General features: G+C 62.1%; 3 protein-coding genes across 4 annotated transcripts in view; 2 read left to right on the top strand and 1 right to left on the bottom strand.

Moving 5' to 3' along the window:
* Positions 1-6,410, top strand: part of P4HTM (prolyl 4-hydroxylase, transmembrane) — a 36,031-nt gene extending 29,621 nt beyond the window's left edge. The window contains exons 6-9 of the mRNA XM_067541043.1: positions 228-413; positions 915-1,005; positions 1,647-1,770; positions 3,161-6,410. Coding sequence (XP_067397144.1) covers positions 228-413; positions 915-1,005; positions 1,647-1,770; positions 3,161-3,378 — 619 coding nt within the window. The 3' untranslated portion in view covers positions 3,379-6,410. The remainder of the gene's footprint in view (positions 1-227; positions 414-914; positions 1,006-1,646; positions 1,771-3,160) is intronic.
* Positions 6,411-6,771: 361 nt separating this feature from the next.
* Positions 6,772-13,480, top strand: WDR6 (WD repeat domain 6). Its single transcript, XM_067540368.1, has 7 exons — positions 6,772-6,871; positions 6,970-7,139; positions 7,180-9,539; positions 10,067-10,147; positions 10,498-10,614; positions 11,161-11,276; positions 11,435-13,480. Exons 1-7 carry the CDS (start codon positions 6,778-6,780, stop codon positions 11,917-11,919), a joined length of 3,423 nt encoding a protein of 1,140 aa, XP_067396469.1. The 5' UTR covers positions 6,772-6,777; the 3' UTR covers positions 11,920-13,480.
* A 1,918-nt stretch (positions 13,481-15,398) lies between these two features.
* On the bottom strand, positions 15,399-24,415 carry DALRD3 (DALR anticodon binding domain containing 3). 2 transcript variants are annotated; one of them, XM_067541018.1, is made up of 13 exons: positions 24,193-24,415; positions 22,857-23,155; positions 22,436-22,716; positions 22,110-22,168; positions 21,850-21,972; positions 21,223-21,293; positions 19,978-20,036; positions 19,125-19,207; positions 17,851-17,974; positions 17,337-17,395; positions 16,894-17,007; positions 16,133-16,201; positions 15,399-15,868 (listed from the first exon to the last, which is right to left on the bottom strand). In XM_067541018.1, the coding sequence occupies exons 1-13, from the start codon at positions 24,379-24,381 to the stop codon at positions 15,749-15,751; spliced, it is 1,650 nt and encodes a 549-aa protein (XP_067397119.1). In that variant the 5' UTR covers positions 24,382-24,415; the 3' UTR covers positions 15,399-15,748. The 2 variants fall into 2 exon arrangements, with proteins under 2 accessions (XP_067397119.1, XP_067397129.1); XM_067541028.1 differs by lacking the exon at positions 16,894-17,007.
* Positions 24,416-25,778: the final 1,363 nt, after the last annotated feature.

The raw sequence follows: 25,778 nt of genomic DNA, 5'->3' as shown, positions 1-25,778 counted from the left end.
GGAGAGAGGCTATGGGGTATTTATACACCTCAGAACCATTGATGGATCTTATGAAGGTCTTGACCAGTTATCGCTGTGCCCTTCTGCTCTGTCTGTCCTCTTAGATCAGTTCTTGGAGGCAGGATGTGTCCCCCTATCTGAAGAGCACCGGGCACATTCTTAGTGGGCATAGGGGTGCTGGCTTGTTCTGCTTCTCCCTCACCTGCTTTGCTTTCCCACTTCCCCAGGGTAATGCGCTTGACCCGTCTGCCTCCTGAGATCATGGAGCACAGTGAGCCCCTGCAGGTTGTGCGGTACGACCAGGGAGGGCATTACCATGCCCACATGGACAGCGGGCCGGTGTTCCCTGAGACTGCCTGCAGCCACACCAAACTAATCACCAACGAGAGCGCTCCCTTTGAGACTTCCTGCCGGTGAGTTGCACCCTGGAGTGCAGGGCATTCAGCTGTTGGCTTCACACCAAGCCAGCATGGAGACAGGGCTCAGCCTGGGGGCAAATTTAAGGAGACCTATCTAAAGTGATCCGGGCGTGAAGGCACATCAGTTGCTGCACATCAGTTGGGGGTTTGCTTGCTACCTTTCTCAACTGAAATGGGAGTGAGGGTTAACCCCTTTTGTCCCTCTGGCCAATACAAGGAGAAGCACTTACTGCTCCCATCCCACCTGGGGGCTAGAACAGTGCTCCACAGTGGGGATGATTTGCATTTTAGCCACGCCCTTGGGAGCAGATGAGGTGGTCCTTGTTAGCCTTCTCCTTGGAGAACACACTGCTCAGGATCCTTTGGTCCCCTATGCACCTGCCAGCAAAGCAAACCCATCAGGTGTGATGATAGGGAATTGCTTGTGCGACAGCCTGTGGGTATCTTTCCTATTTCAGTTGCACCCTGTAAGCAGCTGTGCTCTCTGTCTTACAGCTACGTGACAGTGCTGTTCTACCTGAACAATGTGACTGGGGGAGGAGAGACCATCTTTCCTATAGCTGATAACAGAACCTATGAAGAGATGGTAAAGGAGCCTCTCCCACACGTGCCCCGTCCGTATTCCTGCTGGCCCCTGAGTTTGTTTCCTCTCTGTGAACATGTTTTGTTTGATGTGGCTGGGAAGGATGGATTTGGGGCTTGGTTTACACACGCTGTTCTCTCTAACTAGGGGAAGGAGAAGATTTAAAAGCAAGTGATTATGGATGTGACTAAGCCCAAAGGGAAGGGAATAGTACAGGGCTGTGACTAATAGTCTTCCTGTTCAGTGGAGACGTTGCAGGGCCTCACACGGAGAGTGAGCCAGTGCCCTAACACAGGTTCTGCTTTGCTGCCTGCCGCTTGGCAGACTTCCTCCAGCGAGGGTGAAGGCTGTCCCCATTGCAGACACTTTGCTGTCCCTCCAGCTGGTGCAGGAAGGGAATGGGAGGCTGTTCAGAAGGGTAGCAAAGTACCAGGGACAGGCTGCTGATGGCAGCTCACTGATTTCTGTACTTCCTAAATTGGCTGCTGCACATGTGAGGAAATCTTCCTGTTCTGCCTATTGTAAATCTAGAGCTCTTTTAATAGAAGGGCCTGATAAAGGGGGATATGATGGAGGGGGCAGAGGCTCCTCATCCCTGTCCTGTTTGCACAGTAACATTTATTCTCGTCTGTCTTTTTCCTCAGTCTCTCATTCAGAATGATGTTGATCTACGAGACACCCGGAAAAATTGTGATAAGGGCAACCTGCGAGTGAAGCCACAGCAGGGCACTGCTGTCTTCTGGTACAACTACCTGTCAGATGGGGAAGGTACCGTCCCACCTCAGCACTTCGCCTGTCAGGAGGGGAAGGGACAGGGTTTGGGAGGACAGCAGCCTGTTTCTTTGGGCCTCACTCTTGGGTGCATTTCTTCCCATGAATTCTGAAAGGACAGTCGAGCAGTAGCCAGAATCTCATGGGCTTTGAGTGGGCTGAATCTTCCTGTGTTTACAGCCAGAAGATCAGTGGTTCCTAACTTCGTTGGGCAGCTTTCCCAGTTAGCAGATTAAGACCTTGGCTGTACCAGCCATTGCTAGCTGCTTTCCACTCAGCTGTGTGAGCTCCAACCATCCTGGAACCTGGGCTGTGTGCTCTTGGCATGATGCGTTATACAAATAGAAAGGGAGCAAGCCATCGGATCTCAGACATGGCGGGAGAGATACAGCCTGCACTGGGCTTGGCAGCATTTGGGGTTCACCCCTTTGTCCATTCCCGCTCCAACATCAGGTTGCCCCATAACTTGATGTCATCCCTGCAATTGTGTCCTTTCTTCCTCTGACCAGCAGAGTCTTTCCTCATTGCTGCTAGCCTGAGTACCTCTTTGTCCCCTGGTTTTGGTCACTGGATGAAGTAAGGGGTGTATTTGTTCCTCTCCCTGTTCCTTTGGCAGCGCAGTCATTCCTCTCTTTGCCCTCTCCTCCTACAAGTGTGTAGTCATTGTGAGCAGCCTGTGGAAATCCCAGCAATGGGTGGTGAGCACTACTGCCCTAGGAAGGCTGGAGGACAGGTCTAGGCTCCAGCAACTGCACGAGACTATAGAGAGCATCAGTGTGCTGTAAAAGAGATCCCAGTGGCTCTGTTCAATAGCAAACAAACAGAATACAAAGAATAGCTGTTGCCCAGGAAGCTGCTGATGTAAGTTTGATGCAGGGTAGGACAGAGAGAATCAGTGCTGTTGGGAAGTGCTGGGGATCAGCCATAGCTGCTGTAAAGTCAGTTGTTGTTTCTTTTACACAATACGATTCACTGATTGTTTTAAGACAGACTTTACCTTCCAGCAGCCAAGGCATTTTGACTTTCAAAGCCTTCTTCTGGCGGCATCTGTCGTTTCTGTCCTCCTTTGAAAAGTGTTCTTCTAAAACTAACATCCACTAGCATTATGTTCAGTAGGTGGTGGTGAATTAGCTAGCTATGGCAAAGCTGATCCCTTGAGTTCGTCCTTAAACCAACTCTCTGTCCTAAATCATAGCAGCTGACATGGTCTGATGTCTCCTTTTAGGCTGGATTGTTGTGCTTGTCAGCAAGAGAATAATATGTGCAGCTCAGAAGTTAGTCCTCAGCCCCATGTCTGCCTGCACTCCAGTGCCCGGGAGAGACACTGCAGGGTTGGGCGGTGCAGTGCTTCCCAATGGGACTGTTACGGTTTGTTTTCCTTTTCCAGGCTGGGTCGGCGACCTGGATGAATATTCCCTGCACGGAGGCTGCCTTGTCACTCAGGGAACCAAATGGATTGCCAACAACTGGATCAATGTTGATCCCAATAGGAGGCGCCAGCTCCAGTTCCAGCAGGAGATGGCTCGCTATGCCAAAGAGGGCGAGGAGGCCCAGAAAGAGTGGACTGTAGATAAATCCTACAGCAGCGTGCATGTGGAGTTGTAGTGTCCCAGAGCCGCTGGGCTTGGAGATGCCTCTTCAGTTACACTGCAGGAACCTTTTTGCACTTGACAGTTTAGTTTATATTGATTTAAGTCCTTTAGTGTTCCACCCTTCCCCCTCTCCTCACACATCCCTGCAATGATCTCAGGCTCTGCTGTAGCCTGCATCTCTGTGGATCAGACTGCGGAAAGCACTACAGTAATCCTCATGTTGGGAAGCAGTTCTCATGCTAATGAGCCAGAGGTTGGGGAAGATTTTGACAACGCTATTAACACATGTATTTTTATTTCAGGTCTGTTTTTTCATAGGGAGGTCCAAGTATCAGTGAGCCCTGTCCAAACTGAGGCTTCTCACCTCTCCAAGGCAGGGCCTTCTGCAGGGGAAAGGCACTGTCCGTGGGTCTGCAGAGTTTCAACCCCTCTTCATTCTGGATCTCAATTTATTTTTCCCCATTGAAATTGAGTCTTTTGTCTTCTGTAGCTGGCTCCACAGGGGTTTCCTTGGAACTTGCCAGTTTCTGTCTCTGGAGTATCCTGCTTCTGTTCCTTCCTCCCTCCCTCCAGAGCAAAAGAGCATCAGCTCAGCTCTCCTGGCCAGTAATTGACAGCACTGTCAGCCAAGCCTGAGCCCTCTGCATAGGCCAGGAGGGAATGTGGGAAGTGGGGGCACTGAGCTGCTGCTTTAAGCCACTTCCCTAAACTCCAGCCCCATGATGTGAGACAGATCAGGGGGCAGAGGGGCATCACTCCCATGTGAGGAGGAAGGGAAGTGTTGCAGGTGCAGCTGTGTGCCTGAAGAAACAAGGGCATTATTGTAATATATATGGAGATCTACAGTAGAGTGCTGATAATGATGAATCCTTCTCAGGGATTGGTGTGGTTCTGAAACAATCTTATGTTGTCTTGATTATCAGGGAGAAAGGGAAACTTTTATGTGCAATAGCAGCAGAGCTGAATTAAGTGGGGGAAAAGGAGAGTTTCACTCTAACCCCATGATTGTGTGGCTGCCTTGTTAGGCATTTGGCTGTTTCCTGAAGGTTCCTTCTGCCAAGTGTCTCATTTGCCCCCCGTCATGGAGCTATGTACATATGCAAATGTTCTGTAGCAATCTGGAAGCGCAGTGGCGGGGGGAGTGACTCCCAGTGCTTCTCTCCAGATAACTGAACAAAAGAGGAGTCTCTCTAGGTCACTTGCCTCAGCTTGACGCATTTTCTTCCCCAACTGCTTTGGATTTCAGTCAGTGCTTTTTTTGTGGGAAGGAAACAATTTGAAATGTAGTGAGGAGTGGAACAGATCCCTGCCTTGCCACAGCATAGGATCTGGGCTGAATGCACGACTGCAAGCTCTGGAGATGGGACTTCGCCAGTGCTAGTACATCCAGAAAGTCAGCAAGTGAAGATCCATGCAGCCCTTCGGGCCAAGTGAGCTTGTTGGATGGGCAGCCATCTATCTGCTGAGGAAGTGGCTGGAGCTGTGGCCGAGGTAGGATTTGGGTTGGTTTGTTTGGCTTTATTTTAAGGCTGCTGAACTGAAGAAAGGGGCTCAGTATGCTACTTCAGTGCCTGGCATTCAGCCCAAAGGCCAGGTGAATGCATTGGAGGTCACATTTCTGTCCCAGCATAATAGTATTAGGTTACATGCCACGCTAGTGAGGGAGGACTTATTGCATCGGGGAAGTCTGAGGACTCCTGCTGAAATTTAGCCCACCAAGCAGGGATTAGCCATGACAGGGATAGGGGTGTTGCTATGAAATCTAATTCCCTTTTAGTGCTGTCTGGGCTTTGGGAGCAGTTTGAAATGTTCAACAGAACAGTTCTAAGGAATGGGGGTCGTCCTGTAGCCCCAGCACTAGGACTGGGTACGTTGCTAGCAGTCACCCTGTTCCTGTACTGGTACTAAAGCAGTTAGCTTAAAAACCAGCAGAAAAGTCTGAGATGCGCTAAGCTAGTGATGCACGTTGCCACCAAGTAGCCTCCCAGACAAGAGGACCCTGTTGGCATTCTGTGTCTCAGAGGAACAGGCAGCCAAAACCAAACCTGCAGTAGGGAATCGCCTACTGGGGCGCTGCAAAGGGTGAACTCTGTTTATCCCACTTCTTCTCTCTTCCAGGGGCACACTTGAGCCATGGTGCCACGTAGTCAGCAGGTAGCTGGGTAAGCAGGAGTGTATAGAAAGGGGTTTTCTGGGCGAGAGTAACCCTGGTTGTCTGGTCGCGGGAATGTAAACAAGACTCCCAGGGCCTGTCATGTTCAGTGCAGCTTAAATCTGACCAGTTGGAAACCAAAGGGCCTCACTTCCTGCTCTTGGCTGGGATTGTGGGGTCAGGTGTGTGTTCTGGGGCTGTTGGTGCCCCTCCTGTGTTCTTTCCACTTTACCGGCAGAGATGAACCTAAGAATGTAGGATTTTGTATGTTGTTTTTTAAAGATGTCCTAGCTCAGACACTTCCTTCACAGGGTGATGTGATGTCATTTTACTTTATTCTCCAAAAGGCATGGCTCTTTTATTGCAACTAACCTTAGCTCATGCGAATGACTTCCAGTTGCATGTGCAAGTGACGGAGCACTGTCTGCCACTGGTTTTCTGTGTTTTCCATATGCTCACCTGCACCTAAGTTTTTCATCCCGTATTTAATATTTATTTAATTTATTGTAGCCATGTGCAAAGAAGCCAGGCCGTCTGTCCTGACAATAAAGTGGTGAAAACTCTTTGCCTCTCCCATGACTAACCCCCCGTTTCCACTTGCAGCCTGTGCTGGGGGTAGGGTGAGCATTTTCTGCAAACCCCCCTAGCTCTGATCAGCTGCGTCTGTCCCCTCACAGCGGGCTGGGGGGCGGGTGGTGCTGGCACCCTGAAATAAGTGAGCTTGGCCTAGGCCTGCCGAGTCTGCCAGCTGTGGGCTGCTCACAGCACTGGGCCCTGCAGTGAGGGCCGCTGGTTGACCTGCCCTGGAACTAGTGCCCCTGTTGGTGCCTGGGCCGGCGGTCAATGGGAACGGAGCCCGTGGTGCTCGGCGCTGCATAAACCCCGCGTGGGAGGAGTCTCCAACCTGAGTCGCGGGCAGGGGCTGGCGGAACAGGAGGAGGTGCAGGAACCTCCGCTGCCGAGCCCCGCTTCTTAGGCGGCCCGGGCCGCACGCGGCTGAGCAGCGGATCCCGGGCAGCGGTTAGCGCCACCCCGCCTAGGCCTCGCTAGTCGCTGTCCCTTTAAGGGGCGCCCTGACAACCGGGCTCAGAGCAGCCCTAGCGACCACCGACCAATAGGGTGCGGCGTTAGAGAAGCGGGAGACGGAGCGGCTCGCTCACGGGGCAGTGAGGCGCCTCCCGACTGGTGGGTGGGGACGTGGGCGGGGCAAAGGCCTGCGTGAGGCGAATGAGTCTCGTGGGCCGGGCTCGCGGCGGAGCCATGGCGGCTCCTGGGGCCGCGCCGCGCCTGGACTCGCTGCTGCTGCGGGCGCCAGTCACGGCCCTGCGCTTCGTGGGGCCCCGGCTGCTGGCAGGTAGGGGCGGGGCGGCGGGCCGGGCCGGGCCGGGCTATGCGGGGCGGGTGGAGCCCGGGCTGCGGCGGGCGGTAACTCCGGCCTCTCGCTGCCCGCAGGGGAAGGGCCGCGCCTGGCGGTGTACAGCCTGGAGCCGGCCGGCGGCGCGGCGGGGAGCCACGGGCGGACGGTGCTGGGCAGCCACTGCATCCACGGGATCCGGGAGCGGAGCCCCGCCGCCGATGCGGAGCGGGATGCGGAGCGGAGCCCCGCCGCCGATTCGGAGCGGGTGCGGAGCGGAGGCCGCCGATGCGGAGCGGGATGCGGAGCGGGATGCGGATGCGGAGGGCGAGCAGTGGACGCTGGCTGTCTTCGGCGGCAAAGGCCTGGCGGTGCTGGCGCTCCGCGTGCGGGGCGGGGCGGCGAGCCTGGCCCGGCTCTGCCCGCTGCGCCAGCTGCACGACTGGATCTGGGAGGCGCGGTGGCTGTCCGGCCCGGCTCGCCGCCCGCAGCTGGCCCTGGCCCTGGGCCACAACTCGGTGGCCCGCTACGACTACGCGGCCGGCCGGGCGCTGCAGGAGGTGCGCTGCCAGGAGAGCTGCGTCCTCTACTCGGCCTGCCTGGCCGGGGAGCGCTGGCCCGAGCTGGTGGCCGTGGCCGGCACCGTCTGTCACCAGCTGCTGGTCTGGCGCGTGGCCGGCGGGGCCGAGGCGGACGGGCGGATCAAGCCCCGGAGCAGGGTCCGCGGCCACGACGGCGTCATCTTCGGCATCTGCTACCTGCAGAGCAAAGGCCTCCTGGCCTCGGCCTCGGACGACCGGAGCGTGCGGCTGTGGGCCGTGGGGGACCTGCGGGCGCCCCGGGAGCCGGTGCGCTGCCTGCGGGTGTGCTACGGCCACCAGTCGCGGGTGTGGGCCGTGGGGCTGCTGAGCGACTGTCTGCTCAGCGTCGGGGAGGACTCGGCCTGCATCGTGTGGAGCTACAGCGGGGAGGTGCTGCGGCGCTTCACGGGGCACCAGGGGCGCGGCGTCCGGGCGCTGGCTGCCCACGAGGCGCGGGGCTGGGTGGCCACAGGGGGGGCTGACGCTGGGGTTCGACTCTGGCACCTCGGAGGACCTGAGCCCGATGGGAATGGCCTGGTGCAGCTAAACTTCAGCTCGCCCCAGAGGACTGGGTCCCCCCGGGCCGTAAAGCTGGTGGGCGCAAGCCAGCTCCTGGTGGTGACTGATGCAGGGGTCCTCTACACCTACGACTTGGCCTCCAAACACTGGGCTCGAGTCATGGAGGACGCAAGCTACCGGTCCTACTGTCTCCTGGAGGTTGTGCGACCGGCCGGGGGCAGCGCGCTGTGTGCGATGGCCAATCTGACCGGGCACATCAGAGTGTTCCCCCTCTGCTGCCCCACGGAAGGTGAGGAGAAGAGGCGGTACGGGGGGAAGGTCCACAGCCTGAGCTGGGTTGCCTGCCTAGGTGGGGATCCCAACAGGCATGTGCTGTTTGCCTCTGGCCCGGGGGGTGTGCTGCTCTGGCTGGAGGTCTCCTGCTGCTCCTCGGGACGAGTGGCTTCGGTGGTGGAGAAATGTCGCTATCTCTTGCCAGTCTGCAGGCACAGGTGGCATACGAGCGTTGCCTTCGTGCCCCAGGAGGGGCTTCTGGTCTGTGGGGACCGCAGAGGCTCCCTGCTGCTGTTTCCCTGCAGCGTGGCTCTGGGATCTGGCACAGGACAGAAGCTGAAGGCAGGCGAAGGGGATGCGACTGATGAGCCTGTGGGTTGTGGTTTGGTCTGCAAAGACTCGAATGACCAGCTGGGTTTGAGTTCTTCCCAGGGGGAGGCAAACCGCCCAATGCAAGGCCCCATTTCCCTACTCTTTGGGCTTCACGGGAAGCTGGGTGTGACCTCAGTGACTTGCCAGGGTGGCTTTGTTTATAGCACGGGCAGGGATGGCTGCTACCGCCAGCTTCAAGTGCAGGACCGGCAGCTGCGGGTGCTGAGGAAGCAGAAGCCGTGCAAAGGGCTGGAGTGGATCGAACAGCTGCACTTCACCCCTGATGGGAACCTGCTGGTGCTGGGCTTCCACGCCAGCCACTTCGTGCTGTGGAGCACCCGGACCAACGAGAAGCTGCACTGCGTGCCGTGCGGCGGGGGCCACCGCTCCTGGAGTTATGGCCGCTGCCCGGCGTCCGAGGTCTTTGCTTACATCAAGTCTGGGGACGTCTTGGTCTATCAGAGCAAGTGCGAACCCAGCAGGCACCAGGTGCTGAGGGAGCCTCTGCATGGGCGGGAGTTGACGTGTGTGCGTCACGTGGGCACAGTAAGGACCGGCGGGCGCCACGTGGTGGATATCCTCGTGACCAGCAGTGAGGACATGACGGCCAACGTGGTTGCCTTCAGTGAGTCGTCCCGTTCGTTGGCCCCACTCGCGGCCATCGGCGACCACATCTCCAGCGTGAGAGCTCTGGCCCTGGCCAATGGCGGCTGGCAGGAGGAGTCTGCCAGCTGGTCTGCTGTCCTGTTCTCTGCCGGGGGCAGGGCTGAGATCGAGTGCTACAGGCTACTGCTCACCAGTGACCACGACGCCAGGTGTGGCGTGGCCTGCCAGGTCATCCACGTGGCCTCGCACCAGCTGGATGAGCACTGGGATCGCATGAGGAACAAGCACCGAGTCGTCAAGATGGACCCGGAAACCAGGTAACACCCCTGACCTTCCCAGGGAGCGGAGGGAGAGCTAGTTCCTGCAGGTTCACCCCTGTCATGGCCTCGGAGAGAGAGCCTGAAACCCCCGCCGTCCTCAGCCCTTCCACCAAGCCAGAGCTCTTTTGGCGCTGCAGACGGAGCGTCTGGGAAGGCTGGTCCCTGCTGGGGTCTCGCCCCCCAGTCACACAGCTGAGGGCTCAGCGGAGTGGAACTTTGTCCTCCTGTCCTAGAGCAGCTCACCCGGTGCCCCTCATGTCTCCAGTGGCCTGGAGATTGCCAGGCTGGTGGGCTGTGCCGCCCAGCATGCAAGGCAAGGCAGGGCAGGGCAGGGCTCTGCTGCTCCCACGGGACTACTAGCCTGGACTCAGTCCCTGCTGCCGGGCCAGAGCGGCGCAGCGTGTTATGCTGGCAGTTGTGGTCATGCCGTGGGGCTGGCTCGTGGTGCCCAGGCACGAGGCTGGCTCTCTGCTTGCCCCGTGGAGCCTGGCCGATGGGCTGACTGGGGGGTGTGTTTGCTCCAGGTACATGTCCATTGCGGTTGTGGCTGGTTCCGATGCTCCCTGCCTGTTCCTGGCTGCCGCCTGCAGTGATGGATCTGTCCGGTAAGGAGGGGTCTCGGTGCCGATCCCAGAGGCCTGTTCTCCCCCCGTGGGCTTGCCAGGGAACGGGAACACAGTGTGATCGAGAGCGCAAGGCCCTGGAGGAGGAGATGCAGCAGAGTGGGCTCAGTGGAAGAAGCTGCTCCCCTGGCCTTCCCTACTCCTGCGTGGAGTCTGAGAGGCAGGGGCTGGAAAGCTTCCCCCGCCCCAGCTGCCCCCTCCCCTCTGAGTTGGAAGAACATATCCTGAATCTAGCCATAGGGGCAGGAGAATGGACAGCAGGCAGAGCTGCGGGGAAATCTGTGCGCCCCCGTTCCCTGGCCCTGACTGCCTTCCTCTTGCTGCTACTGCAGGATCTTCCTGTTGCTGGAGCCTGCCCAGAAGCTGCTGCCTGTGGCTGAGTCCTTTCACCACCAGCGCTGCGTCCTGAAGGCCGAGACTTTTGTGCACAGGGCAGCAGGAGACAAGAGGTGAGCACCGACTGCTTCCCGCCCCAGGTACCGTTTGTCCTGTGCCGCATCGGGCGCCCCTGCAGTTAGCTGGGGAGAGACATTTTCAGCTGTGGTTGGGGGCGAGCAGACAAGGGGGAGGGATACAGGGAGGCTCATGCCCCCTTTGACCAGCACCACTTGGCCCACGTCTTGGCCTCCCAAACTCCCATCTGAGCTAGGGGATTAATCCTAGCGGCGCTTGCGTGGCTAGGAGCCAAGTGTGGGTGCCCTGGTCTCCGTCCTGCAGGAGCCGTTTGGGGGGGCTCGGGTTACTGTGTGTGGATTGCTCTGGCCCGGCAAGCCAGGCGCAGGGAAGCAGGGCCAGGACAGCTGCAGCCTCTGCTGTGACTGGAGAAGGGAGGAGCTAGAGCCAAGGGAACGTGATTTGCTCACTGCGGGGGCTGGAATTGCTGCAGATTCCCCACGGGTCGGGTCCCCCCTTCCCCCCTCCAGCTTGTTTGTGCACTGACCCCTTGGGGGCCCAGGAATCTAGGCCCTCCCCCCACATCTTTGGTTTCCCAGCAGACACTTCCTGTGCAGCGCTGCCACCGACGGGAGAATTGCCTTCTGGGATATAACTGCCGCCCTCCAGCACGCTGCAGCCGCTCTGGAGGTGGCGAGTGGGGAGCTGCAGCCCCTGGGTAGGTGTTTCCCCAGCTGTCCTGTCTGCGGTGATTGCCTGAGGTGTGCTGCCTTCCAGGGCACCTCCAGGCAGCCTGGCGCAGCCGTTCTCCTTTGCAGCGGAGGCGACTTGCTGCACGCTCTGGGCTGTCACTGATGGAGGCTCTTCTCTCCTCAGCTCTGGGGGCCCCGTCCCTGACCGTCCCGGCTCACAGCTGTGGCGTGAACAGCCTCCACGTTTGGCAGACAGTGGCCGGCCAATATCTCGTGGCCAGCGGCAGCGATGACGGCTCCATCCACGTCTGTCGCGTTGCTGTGGATGCAGCCCCGAGTGAGCCAGTCCCCTCCCTTCCTGGGGGCGTGGAGCCGCCTGGAGCCAGCGCTGGGGCCCGTCTTCTCCTGCTGGAGGCGTTCTCAAGGCCCTGCGCCCATGCAGCCCAAGTGACGGGGCTCAGAGTCTTGCGGCCGGACCTGCTGGTCTCTGCCTCCGTGGACCAGCGCCTGACGCTTTGGCGCCTGGGCACGAGCAGCTTCACCTTCCTGGGCAGCAGGTTCTGCCACGTGGCCGACGTGGCGGAGTTGGACTGCTGGGGGAGCCAGGAGCGGGGCTACGGCTGTGTGCTCTGCGGGCAGGGCCTGGAGATCGTCTGGTGCAGGGCCTGAGCAGGACACCAGCCAGCTCCCTTCCTGCGGGGCTTTGTAATAAAGGGCAGAGCCCATCGCCAGGCCTGGCCTCCCTCATTCCGGAGGGCGGGAACCGCTGCGCACAGCCACCGTTGTCCCCAGGCCGCTACGCCCTCTGCCCAGCTGGCGCCGTCCTGCCGCTTTCCCTGCTCCTGGCGCCTGGCACGGCGGTGGAGGACACAGAGGTGCCCTAGGGGACCTCCCAGCTGTTCAGCCGGGCACCCGCAAGTGAGAGGAAGAGTCTGGGCAAGGGCAGCAGGTGTGAGAGCTGCTGGGACCTGACGTGTCCCCCCATTGCTCTGATCCCCCCCTGCACTGCTGGGCGTGTTCCCTCTGAGCAGGACAGCAGCCTGTGAACCGGGCAGGGCCTAGCCCAGACCCACAGTGACCCTAATAACACAGGGCTCTTCCAGAGCCCCTATCCCAGCGCCGTGGGGAGCTGTAGCAAGTCAGCTCCATCCCTGTGTCTCAGATAGGGAAACAGTCGGAGTGTGGACGTGAGGAGCAGGGTCCCGCGGAGCTGGGAACGGAACCCAGGAGTTCTGATTCCCTGTGCCCCGCAGTGCCCGCGCTGCCCTCGTCCCCTGCCTGCGTACAGATGCAGCGTGCTGCCCCGCTGCCCCACCCCAGGGCGTGGGCTGACTGGATGTGCTGCACAAGGACTGCCTGGCTCAGCTGTGCCTGAATGCAGAGCCCTGGGCGGGGTCCCAGTGCCTGGCAGCCCCTCCCTCCTTCCCCCCTGCGTGTGCCCGCGAGCCCCTTGCGCACCAGCATTGAGTGACGCTCCCCCATCCCTGCAGAGCGAAGAGCTGCCCTGCTGGCCTGGCAGCCTCTGCTCACTCAGCCATGCGCCAGATCTGACTCCCAGCAGGGTCCCTGGCTTCCCACCCAGGCACCGAGGAAGAGCAGGGCTCTGAGGCCAGCCGCAGGCTGTGGTCACTCCCAGAGCCAGAGCCTGCAGGCAGCTCCCAGGGACGCAGGCGAAGGAGACGACGTAGCCCCACGCTGAGATGGCAGGTGCTGGGGGACGCGCTATAACCATCTCCCAGGCTCCTCCAGTGGGTGCTGCCTGCAGGTCTGGGCCTTGGGGCTACGGCGCCAGGTGCTGGGACTGGCTGAAGGAGATGCTGGCTCCCCTCCGGGCTCAGTAATTCTGTGTCCTGCACGCTGGGCTGGCTGGAGCCACGTGTGGTGCCAGTCCTGGTGGGCACCCTTGGGCAGGCCAGGCCAGTCTGCTGCAGGGACACTGCACCTGCGGGAATGCTGCTGACTGGCAGCGTCCTGCGCACTGCGTCCCGTCTGCCCTCAGACCAGCCTGCCCTGGCCATGCAGGGAGCAGCCGCGCGTCAGGAGAGCAAGCGAAGGGCAGCCCCGGAGGAGCCGAGGCAGACACCAGGCCCGTGGCTGTCGGGAGCAGTGCAGCTGGCTGCAGGTCAGCGCTGCCCCTGCCAGTCCCTGGGCAGGCTGTCCCGGCGGGTGGACGTGACCCCTCCTTTGAAGGAGCCGGGGCCTGTGAGGAACTGGGGAGATCCCGCCTGGAGCAAGGGGACCGGCTGGCAGGGAAGGTACGGCGGGCAGGGCCGTGGGGCGTGGTAGGGCACTGCCCTGGGGGCTGCAGGGGCAGGGTTTGACTGCGGGAGTCTCGTGTTCCTCGGGGCGGGAAAGCCCCGGCGTCCGTTCTCACAGCCTGGGACTGTCGGGGCCCAGCAGCAGCTGCGCAGCCTGCGCCACCGACGTGTGCAGAGCAGAGGGGCCGACACCACAGGGCCGCTGCCTGTCAGCGCTGCCGGTCCCCCGCTGCACTGCAGAGCCGCCAGGCTGTGTTGGACGGGGGGCCTGGACGAGCAGGATGACAGCTGTGCAGGTGTCAGGAGCGGAAGGGGCTGGGGCCGGGCAGAGCTGCCTGGGGGTGGAAAGGAGGCGGGGGGGCCCTGGGACTGGGCAGAGCTGGGCGTGGCTTGGCATCAGGCCCTGTGTTAAAAACCGGGCGCAGCCATAGCTGAGTTTCCCAGCCCTGTGGCAGGCCCTGTGTGCGGCAGGGAGCTCCCCGCCGAGGCCGTGCCCCATTCCTGGAGCAGCGCTAGATCCGCGCTGTCCCACCCCCTCCCAAGGCGCCCTGCTGTAAAAGCGGGGCTCACCCCCGCAGTTGCTGACCTGGCGGGGCTCAGGGAGCAGACAGCCCGACCCGGCTTTCTGCTTGGAGGGGCTGCCGGTGGTGCAGCTGAGGAGTCACGGGTGGGGAGAGCTGCCGGCCCCCAGCCCGTGGCAGCGTGTGCCAGTGCCCCACGGCTGAGGGGAGAGTGACCCTCTGGGAGCTGGCCACAAACGGCTGTTGTGCGTCCGGGCTCCCCCGGGGCTCCCCGTTCTCTGAGCCCGCCCAGCTTTTGTTCCCTGGGTCCCTCGCACTCGACACCACAGCGAAGGGCTCAAAGGACCAGGCAACGCCGTGCAGCGCAGCTCTGTCTGTGCCAAACAGCAGACCTGGGGAGACCCGCCAGGGCCTGGCCCCGCTGGCTTGCGGAGAGCCTGCGGATGCGTGGCAGTCTCTGCGGAGGCTGGGGGAGGGCAGGGCCAGGGCCTGCCCCTGCTTGATGTGAGAGTCGGGGTCTGAGCCGGAAGTGGCTCCTGCCAAGTGCCGTGGGCGAGGGGAGCCTGCCAGAGCCTCCCCAGCAGGAACTGCTCTGCCCACGCTGCACGGGCTGGGGGGCTCTGAATGCTGGGGGCAGCCGGCCCTGAGCAGCCTGAGCTCACCCAATCCCCCTCAGCCTCCTCCCTGCTGGCACCAGTCCTGCTCGCTGCCGCCTTCCACTGCGCAGCAAGCGGGTGGCAGCTGCCCCGGGTCCCTGCTTGTCCCCACGAGCCAGGAGGAGGAACCTGTCCAGCCTGACATGACGTCCTGGGCTGGGCCGGGCCATCTCAGCCTGAGACCTCCACCTCCTTCCGCCAGCCCCTGGCTTCCTTCCTCCACTGCGCTGCCGCCGCACCAGCTGCTGGCTCCAGAACTTCTTCCCAGGTGCGGGAGCCGGGTGTGAAGGCCAAGCAGAAAGGGGAGGTGGCTCCCGGGGCACATGCCAAGAGCTGAAGTTACCCCCCAGGCACCAGTGTCACCTGCTTGCTCTGAGCTGCCGGCACGGCACGGCCCCGGCTGCAGGGCCGGCAGCTCAGCAGGGGACGGGCCGGCCCCCTAGCACGGCCAGGGCCGGGGCCGGGGCTGGCAGCGACTGCGGGACGGGGCACGCCAAGCACTGGGGGCAAATGCAGTCACGGGCCCGTAACTCTCCAGCCCTTGGTGCCAGCAGTGCCCGGCAGCAGAGCACTGGGGCTGGACAGCCCCTCCCCCCCAGAGACTTGTCTCTTGCCCAGGCCGTGGGGGGAGAGGGATGGAGAAGGTGGGTGCCCAGTGCCCCTTTCGCTAGCAATAGCCTCCCTCCCGCGGGGTGAAACAAGCACACGGCCCCTGCTCTGTAACAATCTGTATTTGGCCCCTACCACCACGGCCGCTGTCCCCGAGGCCAGTGGGGAGCTCAGCCAGTTCAGCGCACAACAGCCAAGAAACACAACTAAGGCGGGGGCCTGGCCCGCTGGGGCGCCCCCCGCCCCCCTGGGAGGGCTCAAGGCAAGTGGACTCCGCTGGGATGGAGGCTGCGATCCGGCCTCGCACTGGCTCCCCAGCGCTGGCTGTGACAGGCACCTCAGCCCGTCCGTTCCAAACCCAGCCAGCAACTCAACCTGTGGGACCCCCCTTAACGCCCCAGCAGAGCTTCAGAACAGCCTCTGCCCCCCGTGGGCAGCACGTTGGCGGCCAGGCTCAGATCTGGCTGAGGGGAGGCAGGTGCAGCGTAGCCAGGGCCCCGTGGATCACGCCGCTCACGCCACGCAGCAGCTGGAGCCGAGCAAACATCAGGCTGAACAAGTGAGGCAGCGGCTCCTGCAAGAGAGACAGGCGGTGAGAGCGCAGGCGGGGCCCCCGCAGCTCCTGCACTCCCTCCTGCCGGCTGGGGCGCCCCCCAGGCCTGGCCCTGGTCTGCAAGCCTGGCTCTCCTCGCGGGGCACCGCTGTGGGGCGCTGGCATCCCCTGAGCTGCCGGGGGGCACTGAGCGCTGCAGGCATGCCAGGCCGTGGGCAGGGGTGCGCTGAGGCTGCGGGGGAGGCGCGGGCTGTGTCTCAGGCAGCGTCCTGTGTCTGCACTTACCGCCAGCACGTGGACGCGGTTGTAGTAGGCGCTGAAATCCATGCTCAGCTGGATCAGGAACTTGCAAACCTGCGCACAAAGCAGAGCAGCTGGAGTCCCTCCTCCCCACAGGTTGGGCCGGAGCCTTGTGAGCCTCCATCACCCCGTGCTGCTGGCGGCTGCAGGTGAGCTGCTCTCCGACGGGGCCCCCGGCCAGGCGCTAGCGCCGTTCTCCACCCCCCCCGCAGCTAGGCCTGAGCCTGGCACACCCCTTCATCCACTCACCCGCGTCACCCTCAGTCACAGCACTGCCCCAGGAACTCCTGGTCAGGGCACCCGCTCTCCTCTGCACACCCCCATCCCCGACACACGATGCTGCCGAGCCCCCCAAAGGCAGCCAGGGCCGCGGCTGTTGGAGGAGGGGAGCCAAGCAGGCTCTCCCTTGCCTTCCACCCTGTCCTTCCTGTTCGCCAAACTGATCTGCAGCTAGTGCTGGATCCACCTGTGAACTCTACAGGGCTCTCTCTGCGTGTGTTTGTACAGCGCAGTGCGCAGCAGGGCCCCAGTCTGAGTGGGACCACGGGGCACCGCCACCGTACAACGAATCTCTTCAAAGAAGGGTGCCTCCAGCGAGGAAACAGCCCTCGCGACTGCTCCACAGACAAGCTGCCCGCCGGGGGCAGCCCTCGCTTCGGGGGTGCCCCACCCCCTATGCCAGCGTGGCACAGCTCTCATCCGGGGAAGGTCGGCAGAGCCCCACAACCAAGGCGCCGCCCCCTCACCGCCTCAGTGTTGGCCGTGATTCGAATCCCGTGGCTGGAGACAGGGAGTCGTGCTGCCTGGCTCAGGGCCTCCGGGAAGGGAAGGATGGAGTTGAACAGCAAAAGCCATTCGCCCTGTGGAAGGAATAGGAACTTCAGCTGCCTCCAGCGCTCCCCCCTCACTCCTCCACACCCACCTCGGCCAGCCCCATGGGACTGCCGGGGGGGCAGGCTGCAGGCCAGGGCAGCCGTGCCGTGCTGGGCCCCACAACACGATGCTTCTCCTGGGAGCCGCTGTGAACTCTTGGGCTGTGTCTGAGATTCCCGGGGCCCAAGGGATCTGACGCTCCCGCTGAACTGCCTGCGCCCTGTCCCGCGGGGGGGGAATGGTTGTGGGATGGAGTGAGGACGGCAGCTTGACTGGCAGCCCCTCTGGCCACGGGGCTATTGGTCCTGGCACTCACCTCGTCTCTGAGCAAGGAGAAGTCCAGCTGTGAGGCCGGGGGGACGGCTGGGTACGCACCTGGAATAAAAGGTCAGCACCTGGTTACATCTCCGTGGTGGCGCGGCCCCGGGGAGGAGCCGAGATTGGCAGCAGGTCGGAGACACGCAGGCGTCTGATACGTGGAGTGAAGCTGGCTCGGCCATCTGGCCCTTGCTGCTGTCTCCAGTCTGCTGCAGCATTTCCTGCCCTGCTGGTGGGCCACTGGTCTGAACCCTGCTGGGCGTGCTGAGTGGGTGTCCCTATGGCTGGGCCGGCCAGGGCTGTCTGCCCCAGCTCTGGGAGCGGCTGTATCAGTCCAAGGGCTCTGAGTCCACCCAGCCGGAGCCCCGGGAGCCCCTCCTGGGCCCTGACTAGCAGTAAGGTCCAGCCTGGCCAATTGCTGCCTAGTTAGAGGCGAATCTCGCTCCAGCAGGGGCCCGCGAGGTGTGGAGCGTCCCGCCTGCAGCCCTCGGCCAGGCCGGCCTGGCACTCACCTTGCTCCACAGCCTGCTGGAAGGTTTTGAAGAGCGTAGCGAGCCGAGCGCAGTTGTACATCACAAAGGCCCCACTTCTCGTCCCCTTCGTGGAGATGCTGCTGTCCTCCAGGTCGAGGATGATCTGAGTGGGGATAAACCAGCTCTGTTCCCCACACGCTTCCGCCTCAGCACGCACGCTCCGACCCCTCAGCAACGCCTACCCCTCCCCACAGCCCCTGCACCACGTCCCCCTGGGGCAGGGCTGGGGCCCTCTCTGCTAGCCATGAGCGGTGGGTAATACCAGTCCCACTTACGCCCCAGCCTGGACACCCCTAGGAAATGCTTCCTCGGGGCAGATTTGCCCAGACCATTCACACAGCCCAAGCGCTCGGGCTCCCGCCCTGCCTCTGGAAGAGCAGTGCAGTCTAACAGAGCTCCCGGCGATAAAGGATCCCTGATCCCCGCCCCCCGCTTGCCTTTGCTTCATTTCATCCCTTCACACCTCGTCACACCTGAACACTTCCTCTTCCTCCACGTTAACCTCCTGCCAACACCACCCGGTGCTAGCCTCCCCTCCAGAGCCTTCCCCGCTTCTGTTACTTGCCTCTGAGATCCCTCGAATTTGTCCCCCTGCGCCTGGTGCCAAGACACCCCCGAAAGCGCTGCTGCCCGGACTGTCACGAGGCTTCTCCTCACCTCCTTGCCCTGGGTCTGCCGCTCGCACTGGAGCTGGCGTCTTGCACTGCATTAGCAGCTCCTGTCTGACGTGCTGTGTGCTGTCCCTAGGGCCCCTTACCCGGCTGCTTCCCTGCATCTCCCCCCGGCTAGGGCTGGGAGTGGGGGGTTCAGGCAGGGCTGCGGTGGCCAAGACTGGGAGTGGGGTTGCCGGGGGCCAAGCAGGGAACCACAGCTGGCAGCCAGGACTGGGCAGCGGGGACAGAGCTGGGAGCTGGAACCACGGTTGGGGGGCGGGGCCAGAGCAGAGCTTGGGGCAGAACCGGGCTGCGTTCCCTCCCTGCCCCCCATGGGGGCTGGTCCACAGCCTGCCGTGCCCCCCTAAGGTTCCTCCGCGCACTGCTAGGGTGGCCCCACAGTTTGAAGACCTCTGCCGTAGGTCTCTCAGGATCACAGCTCCCCGGGTTCTGGTGTGACTGATTCCTGTCTTTTCCACGGTCCCTGGCCATCCTGCCTGCCTGCGTTCCTAGCCCCTGTGGCGCTCACCGCAGCACCGACGCCATGGGGCAACGGACACCGGGCCTGCCGCTCAGTGACCAGCACAGAAATGCCCTCACCTTACTCCGATGGGCTGTGCTCAGCATTTCAAACCGGACGGCAGCTGATGTCAAGACGTCGATGATCTCAGTCCAAGAGTCGTCTGCACAGAAAAGGTGGCAAAGGACGTGAAGTGCCTGGCTGAGCCCCATCCACGCCACCCGCTCAGCCTGCAGTCCCCAGCCAAACACCATGAGCGGGGCCCGGCATGGTCACTGCCGGGCAGGTCTCAGCCCCAGGCCGCTTCGTGCCAGAAGAGGCGGGCACTTGGGGGGGCAGTCCAGCCCCGCCTGGGGAAGGCAGACGTCGTTGGTTTAGTGTGAGTGAGTTTAGTGCAGGAGGCTGGGGGCCAGCGCCCACTTCTCTCCCCATCGGCATGGCTCAGCCCTGCCTGGGAGACTCCCCTGTGGGCGAGAAGGGAGTTGGCTGGCCGCTGCTTGTGAAGTGACTGGGCTTTGCTGAGACTCCAGCCAGTAGCCCCCGTGGTGCTTTGTACACCTGTTCACCAGACGACCCCTCTCCCCCTTCCCGGAGGGCCCAGCGAATGCCCAGCGTGTGGGAATGACTTTCAGTCCCTGCTGATCTGGGCTCCGAAGCCCCACGGTCTCCAGGCCTGCCGCAGCATGGTGCATGGGCTGCAAGGAAGAGGAGAGCCAAGTGGGCTACTCAGCGAGCGGCTAGTTCCAGAAGCAGGCTCTGCTCACCCCTCAAGGCAGGATGGGCCCCGGACTGCAGAGGAGACGTCACGCTCCGAACAGCTAACGCAGCAAGAGGAGCTGCGGGCGCCCCTGGCCTGGGGAGAGGCTGCCTGGTCCCTTGGGCCAGTGGAGGCGCAGCAGCATCCCCTGGCCAAGCAAAGGCGGGAAGCCTTACCCTGAGCGAGGTCTCCATACTTCAGAACCGAGGCTGCGGCCATCTGGCACCGGCGCAGCCTGGGGAAACAAAGGCAGCAGTCATGCAAGAGAGCCTGGGGCCATCGCCCCTTGCCAGCTCCCAGCTGTGCTTGGCACCACACTGGCGATGCCCACCCCACAGAGCTGGGGATGCCACCCAGCCACTCCCACTGGCTTGCTGTAGCAATGACTCCCCCTCAGTCCCGTCTCTCCCACTCCCACTGGCTGCCAGGGCCGTGGCTCCAGCTCTGCCGGCCCAGAGAGGCTGGGCCGAGACCAGGTTTTCGGTGGCAGAGCTGTGAAAACAACCTGGAGCACAACTCCCTGCAGCACGGCCAGCTCCCCGAAGGGCCGTGTTTCTGACCACACTGCCCGAGACCGGGCCCCTCTGCTCCTGCACCAGGCACATGGGGCGCTGTGCCCCTGGAGCGCCCCCTCTAGCCGGGCCGAAGAGGAGTTCCCAGGGGCCTGCCTCTGGCTTTCACTGGCTGAGGAAATCAGAAAGGGTCTGAACAACGCCTAAGGATGCGGCCCTCTCTCCTGCACCGGCCCCTGGCTGACACAGGGGTCGGGAGAATCTCTGGCCAGAGCAGCGCAAGGACGGGGGCAGACCGCAGGGGCGATACACACCGGCCAGTGCCAAGAGCTGCCCAGCACAGGTGCTGCAATGAGCTGTCAGTCCAGCACCCAGCCCGGCCTAGGTTTATCAGGCCTTCCTGCTTCTGCCCTCACCTCCCCACCGGGTCTTGGCAGGACAGAAGCTGCAAGAAGAGCATATCCTCTCTGGCCATCCCCCCGCGTTCACCAGTGACCTCGCCCCAGAGCACTAGCCCGCCCCTGCGCAGCAGGTGACAGTCAAGGCCTTCTCCTCAGGACATGAGCTGTGCCCTGCAGCGCTATGCCGATGGGGGTGCAGGAAGCAGGGCTAATGGCTGCAAGAGGAGACGGGAAGTCAGGACAGCAGGGTTCTCTTCCCAGCTCTCGCTATGCGACCTCGAGTGAGCTGCCTCCCCGTCTGCCCTACCCTCTCTGTACAGGGCCACGAGGACTCAGAGGCGTGGTGCAGAAGCACTGTTAGGGTTACGGTGTATTCTACTGCGCCATCAGGCTGGACAGCACTTTACAGAAGGAAAAAACACCCTGATTTTCAGCCGCCTCAGCAGAACACAGGGGAACCCACTCGGATGAACAGCTGCAGCAGGTTCCTCGTTAAGTGCCGACTTACTGGAAGTACTGGGGTGCCCCTACAGGAGACGGGGAGTTAGCCACCTTCACTGGCCCACAGATGAGGTGTTTCTGCGAGAGAGAGGAGAAGAGAGTGAATCCTGAGACAAAGAGCTCCCTGATCCTTTTGCCCTTTCAGACAGCGTTGGGCTGCATGAAATACAGAGCGTGCCGGACAACCCAAGCCGTTCGGCTGTGCTTAGATCCCACGGTGATAGGCACCACAGACAAACCTGAGCCCCAGCTCTGAACGGATGCTCCCAGACTCTAATGTTACAGCTTATTCAGCCAAAAGCAACCAGCCGCGCTGTGAGTGTCTGATTCGAGTTTCGTCTCTCCCCTCTCCCAACACCTATCACCTTAGCCTCAAGATCTTCAGGGGCAGGGACACTGCCTTTCTCATCTGTAGTGCTCTGCAGAACGCCAGGGGAAGGGTACAGAGGAGGGAAAGGAAGGTTTTCAAGGAGGTGAGGTCCCCTTTCACCATGAGTCTTCCTGGGGGAAAGCAGAGGGAGCCATGCTCAGACACCCCCCGACCCCACCCGAACAACTCCACGCAGCAGCAGGAAACGCTTTCCCATCATTGCCCATTGCTGGCCGCGATGGGGAGGTCAGAGATGTGCCTCACCTGCCAGGCTGTGTAAGCTCCCAGGTCCAACATCCTCCAGAGCAAATCCACCTGCTGCTGCTGGAACTCCCCTTCGCAGCTCACCACGTGCAGCACCCTGCAGCAGCCGCCCGGGCCAGGGCCCTGCAGCAAACCAGCAGCCCGGTTAAACGTGCTCCCACCAGGCACAGGACGGAGCGGTGCAGGGCTCTGCGTTCCCTGTTTACCAGGACAGCACAGACTCAGCACACGGGGACTTCACGGGCAGCGGGGTTACTCACCGAGCAGCGGAGGGCGACGTGCCGCAGCTCTGCCAGGACCCGCAGTTTCTCCTCAGTCACTGTCGAGGAGGAGAGGACTCAGAAAGCGAGGCACAGGCTCGTTGCACCCTGTCTCCACCCCAGCCATGGCTGCCTCAATGTCCTTTGAGGCCATGGCTTGCCCCAGGCTTGCTAGAGGCTGGTGCACCAGAACCAGGAAAGAGCAAAGGGAATGGAAAAAGGGGGATTTGAGACCAGAATCCCTTTATTTTCTGCATGGAAAGAGAGCCAATTGCAGCCTTGTGCCCACCCAGCCAGCCAGCCAAGGTTAAAGACGTGACGTTTACCAAGAACGACATCGAGGTTGGGGTCATAGCCCGCCAGGCGCTGCTGCGTCAGGAAGCTTTTCAAATGCACTTCAAATATTACATCATCGGCCAGCCTGCCCTGCCCTGGCTCCAGCCCCGAGGCCGTAGCGTAAGGGCATTGGCTGAGGACTTGCTTCAAGACCAGGACATGCTCAGGAGCGAAGGCCGTGTCCAAGGCCGAGGGCCAGTCAACTCTCAGCTGGCGCAGGAATTTCTGGATTCCTTCATCAGGCACAGCAGGAACCAGGTGGACATTCACCCTAGAATCAAACACAAAGACCGTCCGCCAGGCAGAGCCGGCACCAAGCGCAGGCTCCTCGCTCTGCCTCAGCCACGCTGCAGAGCCTCTGAAACATTCAGGGAAAAACATTTACAGAGCTGGAGAAGGAAACCCACTGACCCCTGTATTCTTAGCACTTCAGCCAAGTGGTCGGTTACCAGAATGGCTCTCACATTGCTCAGGCTAAGCAGGTCCAGGCTCCTTCGGCTCTGCAGGGGGGTGCAGTTGAGGATGATGCTCTGCCCAGCGGCTGACTGGGAAGGTTTTGTGAACTCAGCAATGGAATTCAGGACCTGGTGGAAGGCAGCAGGTCTCTGTAACTGAACAGTCAGCCCCACCGGGGTCTGCTGGCAGCTCTGGAGGGGTGGCACTCCAGGGCATTTGAGTGAAATCACACCCTCTATGATGTCTTTGGGAACCTGCAAGAAGACAAGGCAGACACGTGTGGAAAGCTGCTGCGTGAAGTAGGTGCTACCCTCTAGCTGAGCTCGCCTGCCCCTCCAGCAGACACCGCCTTTACCACCGTCATTCTCCCACCGTGCAAGTTCCTCCCCGGCACTGACAGGGACTAGCCACAATCTCACCGACAGGGATGAGAGTCAGAAACTTCCAGGCACTTAGTGCAGCCCGTGGGGAGTCAGTAGGGGCGCTGTCCCCTCCGTGCCAGGAGTGAGCCTAGGCCCCGTGCGGCGCAAGGGAGTCCGTGCTCTCAGAGGCGGTTTCAGATGCGCAGGGGAAGAGGTTCTAGCTCCTGATAGGTTGTGCAGGAGTCAAGGCGTTCCCGGATTACCTCCCGGTCTGGTTTACGTTCCCTGAATTCCACGGCAGCTCTAGTTGCACCAGGGTTGTTCACCTCTCACCCAGAACGGGGGGGGGGGGGGGGGGGGGGGGTTGCTGCCTGAGGTGAAAGGGCTGCTGTGTCCCAGCGTGGAGGGGGCCCATGTCTCGTCACTGCTACCGTTTTCATATATCCACCCCTGCAGCCAGCCCCAGGCAGCACCGCCCGCAGCCAGCCGGTGTCTTCTCCGGGCCACGGCCCGGCTCTGCGGCGTGTGCAGCCAGGCCGGCAACCCTCCCCCACCGCCTGCGGGCCTCAGATGCAGGGCCCAGCCCCAGTGCTCAGCGAGGGGCACCACAGCCAGGGGAGACGGCCCTGGCCCTGCCCCAGCCCGCTGGCACCCCCCAGCCAACCCCCGCCGGGCCTAGGCCTGGACCTGGACCTGGACCTGGGCCTCCCCCCCGGGCTGTGCTGCACCTGCCCCCCCCAAAACATGGCACGTGCTCAGGCCCCGCCCCCTTGACCCACAGGCCCCGCCCCTCCCACGCCTGCTTAGATTTAGGCCCCTCCCTCTCCATCCCCGTTTGGCCTTAGGCCCCGGCCCCTGTCCCACAGGCCCCGCCCTCTCCGGCCCCGCTTGGCCTTAGGCCCCGCCCCCAGGGCCTCTCCGCCTCCTACCTCCCCCCCCGCGAAGAGCGCCCGCAGCGCGGCCTGGGGCGCCAGGAAGTCGCGGCTGCGCAGGTTGCGGGCGCTGCTCTCCTTGAACCAGAGTGAGGCGCGGGGGCCGGGACCCGCTTCCTTCCGCAGCGCCGCGTTCAGGGCCGCCAGGGTCTCCGACACCCCGAACCGGCCCCCGCCCGTCTCCATGGGGACCGAGGCTGCACCCGAAACCGGAACCTCCCCGCCGGGGACTCGGCGGACAGCGGGAAAAGAGCGACTTCCGGTTTGCCTTGCCGGAAGTTCCGTCACAGTTTCTCTCAGCGCCCCCTCCCCCCCCCGCTTGGGCGCGGCAGCCGGCGGGCGGCCATCTTGGGGTTGGCCGGAAGAGCAGGGCGGCCATCTTGGACGTGGCGTGCGGGGCCAGTGCCGGCGGCGGCCATCTTAGGTGTGGAGAGCCTGGGCCGTGCCTGTGAGTGCCCGGGCCCCTCCCCCTCTACCCTCCCCCACGTGCTGGCCCCTCCCCCCAGCCTGCACTTCTGCCCGCCCAGCCCCCTTCCCTCGATACCCCAGGCTGGGCCCAGCAGCCCCTCTTCCCGGCGCTCCCCCCAGCGCTGGCTGGGTCCCACGCCTGCCCCCGGGCGCTAAGTGCGGGACAGAGCCCGGGGGGAGGGGCCCCAGACTGTGGGTCCGCGGGGGAGGGGTGTCATGGGGGTGTCACCTCAGAGCTGGGGGGCGGCGGGCACGGCAGAGCCGCAGAGGCCTGTGTCACCGATCTCCAGGCCCGGCAGGGAGGGGTGGCGGGGCTCGCGGCCCAGGTGGGCGCCGTGGGAGCAGGAGTTAGGTCTGCTGCGTGGGCGGGCCGGGCCGGGCCGGAGAAGGTGGCAGAGCAGGTCCCCGCGTCCGCACGCGATGGACTGGCGGTGCGAGTGGTCACCGGCGCAGGACCCGGCGGCGTGACGCTGCCCACCGTCTCGGGACTGCCAGCCGCAAATCCCTGAATTCTCCCCTCCAAATGGCTGCCATCCCGTTGTTTTCCAGGGCTGAAGCCAGCTTGCCTGGGGTCACGATGACCCCGATTTCCCTATGGACGCAACGTGAAGGTGGCACCCGCTCATGGTTTCCAATTAAACTGCGGACGGGATGTCTTTAGAAGGACGGTTGCCACTCCATGGTTAGCGGAGGGGACAAAGACCAACCCTGCAATTAGCATCGTTCAGGCAATGTGTCTCTCTGAGGTGCTGGCGTACTAAGACATGAAGGCCAGGCTCTTACTAAGAGGGGCTGTGCTGCTCCCTTCAGATATTTCTGTGTCATGAATTTTGGGGTCCCTTCCTCCTCCCCGCGATTCTGAGCTGTAACGTAAATGAGCTCAAATTGCTGAATGTGGCATGTCAGGTCAGACACTGTCGTACAGAATTCAGTCGGTCAGGTTTAGAGCTGTGAGTTAATTTCTTGCTGCAGATAGACTTGACTATAAATAGTTGCGTTACACGATGCAGCATCTACGCTGGACGTCTACGCTGTGTATGTAGCCTGTCTGAGCTGGTAGGATCCTGTCCGTTCATTGTCATCAGTGCTTAAAAGCAGCACTGCCAGACGATGTG

This window comes from Emydura macquarii, unplaced genomic scaffold (assembly GCF_026122565.2).
Source record: "Emydura macquarii macquarii isolate MOO-44397 ecotype Brisbane River unplaced genomic scaffold, CSIRO-AGI_Emac_v2 contig_71, whole genome shotgun sequence".
Classification (NCBI taxonomy): domain Eukaryota; kingdom Metazoa; phylum Chordata; order Testudines; family Chelidae; genus Emydura; species Emydura macquarii.
The sequence above is the reverse complement of the archived record's forward strand: the minus strand, read 5'-3'. Positions and strand labels throughout refer to the sequence as shown.

Bases quoted from the DNA above. Each gene is read 5' to 3' on its own strand.
- WDR6 (XM_067540368.1), top strand. From the start codon at position 6,778: ATGGCGGCTCCTGGGGCCGCGCCGCGCCTGGACTCGCTGCTGCTGCGG. The intron at 9,540-10,066 runs GTAACACCCCTG...TGTTTGCTCCAG, and splicing joins AAGATGGACCCGGAAACCAG to GTACATGTCCATTGCGGTTG. The intron at 10,615-11,160 runs GTGAGCACCGAC...GTTTCCCAGCAG, and splicing joins AGGGCAGCAGGAGACAAGAG to ACACTTCCTGTGCAGCGCTG.
- DALRD3 (XM_067541018.1), bottom strand. From the start codon at position 24,381: ATGGAGACGGGCGGGGGCCGGTTCGGGGTGTCGGAGACCCTGGCGGCC. The intron at 19,208-19,977 runs GTAAGGCTTCCC...TTTTCTGTGCAG, and splicing joins GTATGGAGACCTCGCTCAGG to ACGACTCTTGGACTGAGATC. The intron at 15,869-16,132 runs GTAAGTGCAGAC...TCTCTCTTGCAG, and splicing joins ACCGCGTCCACGTGCTGGCG to GAGCCGCTGCCTCACTTGTT.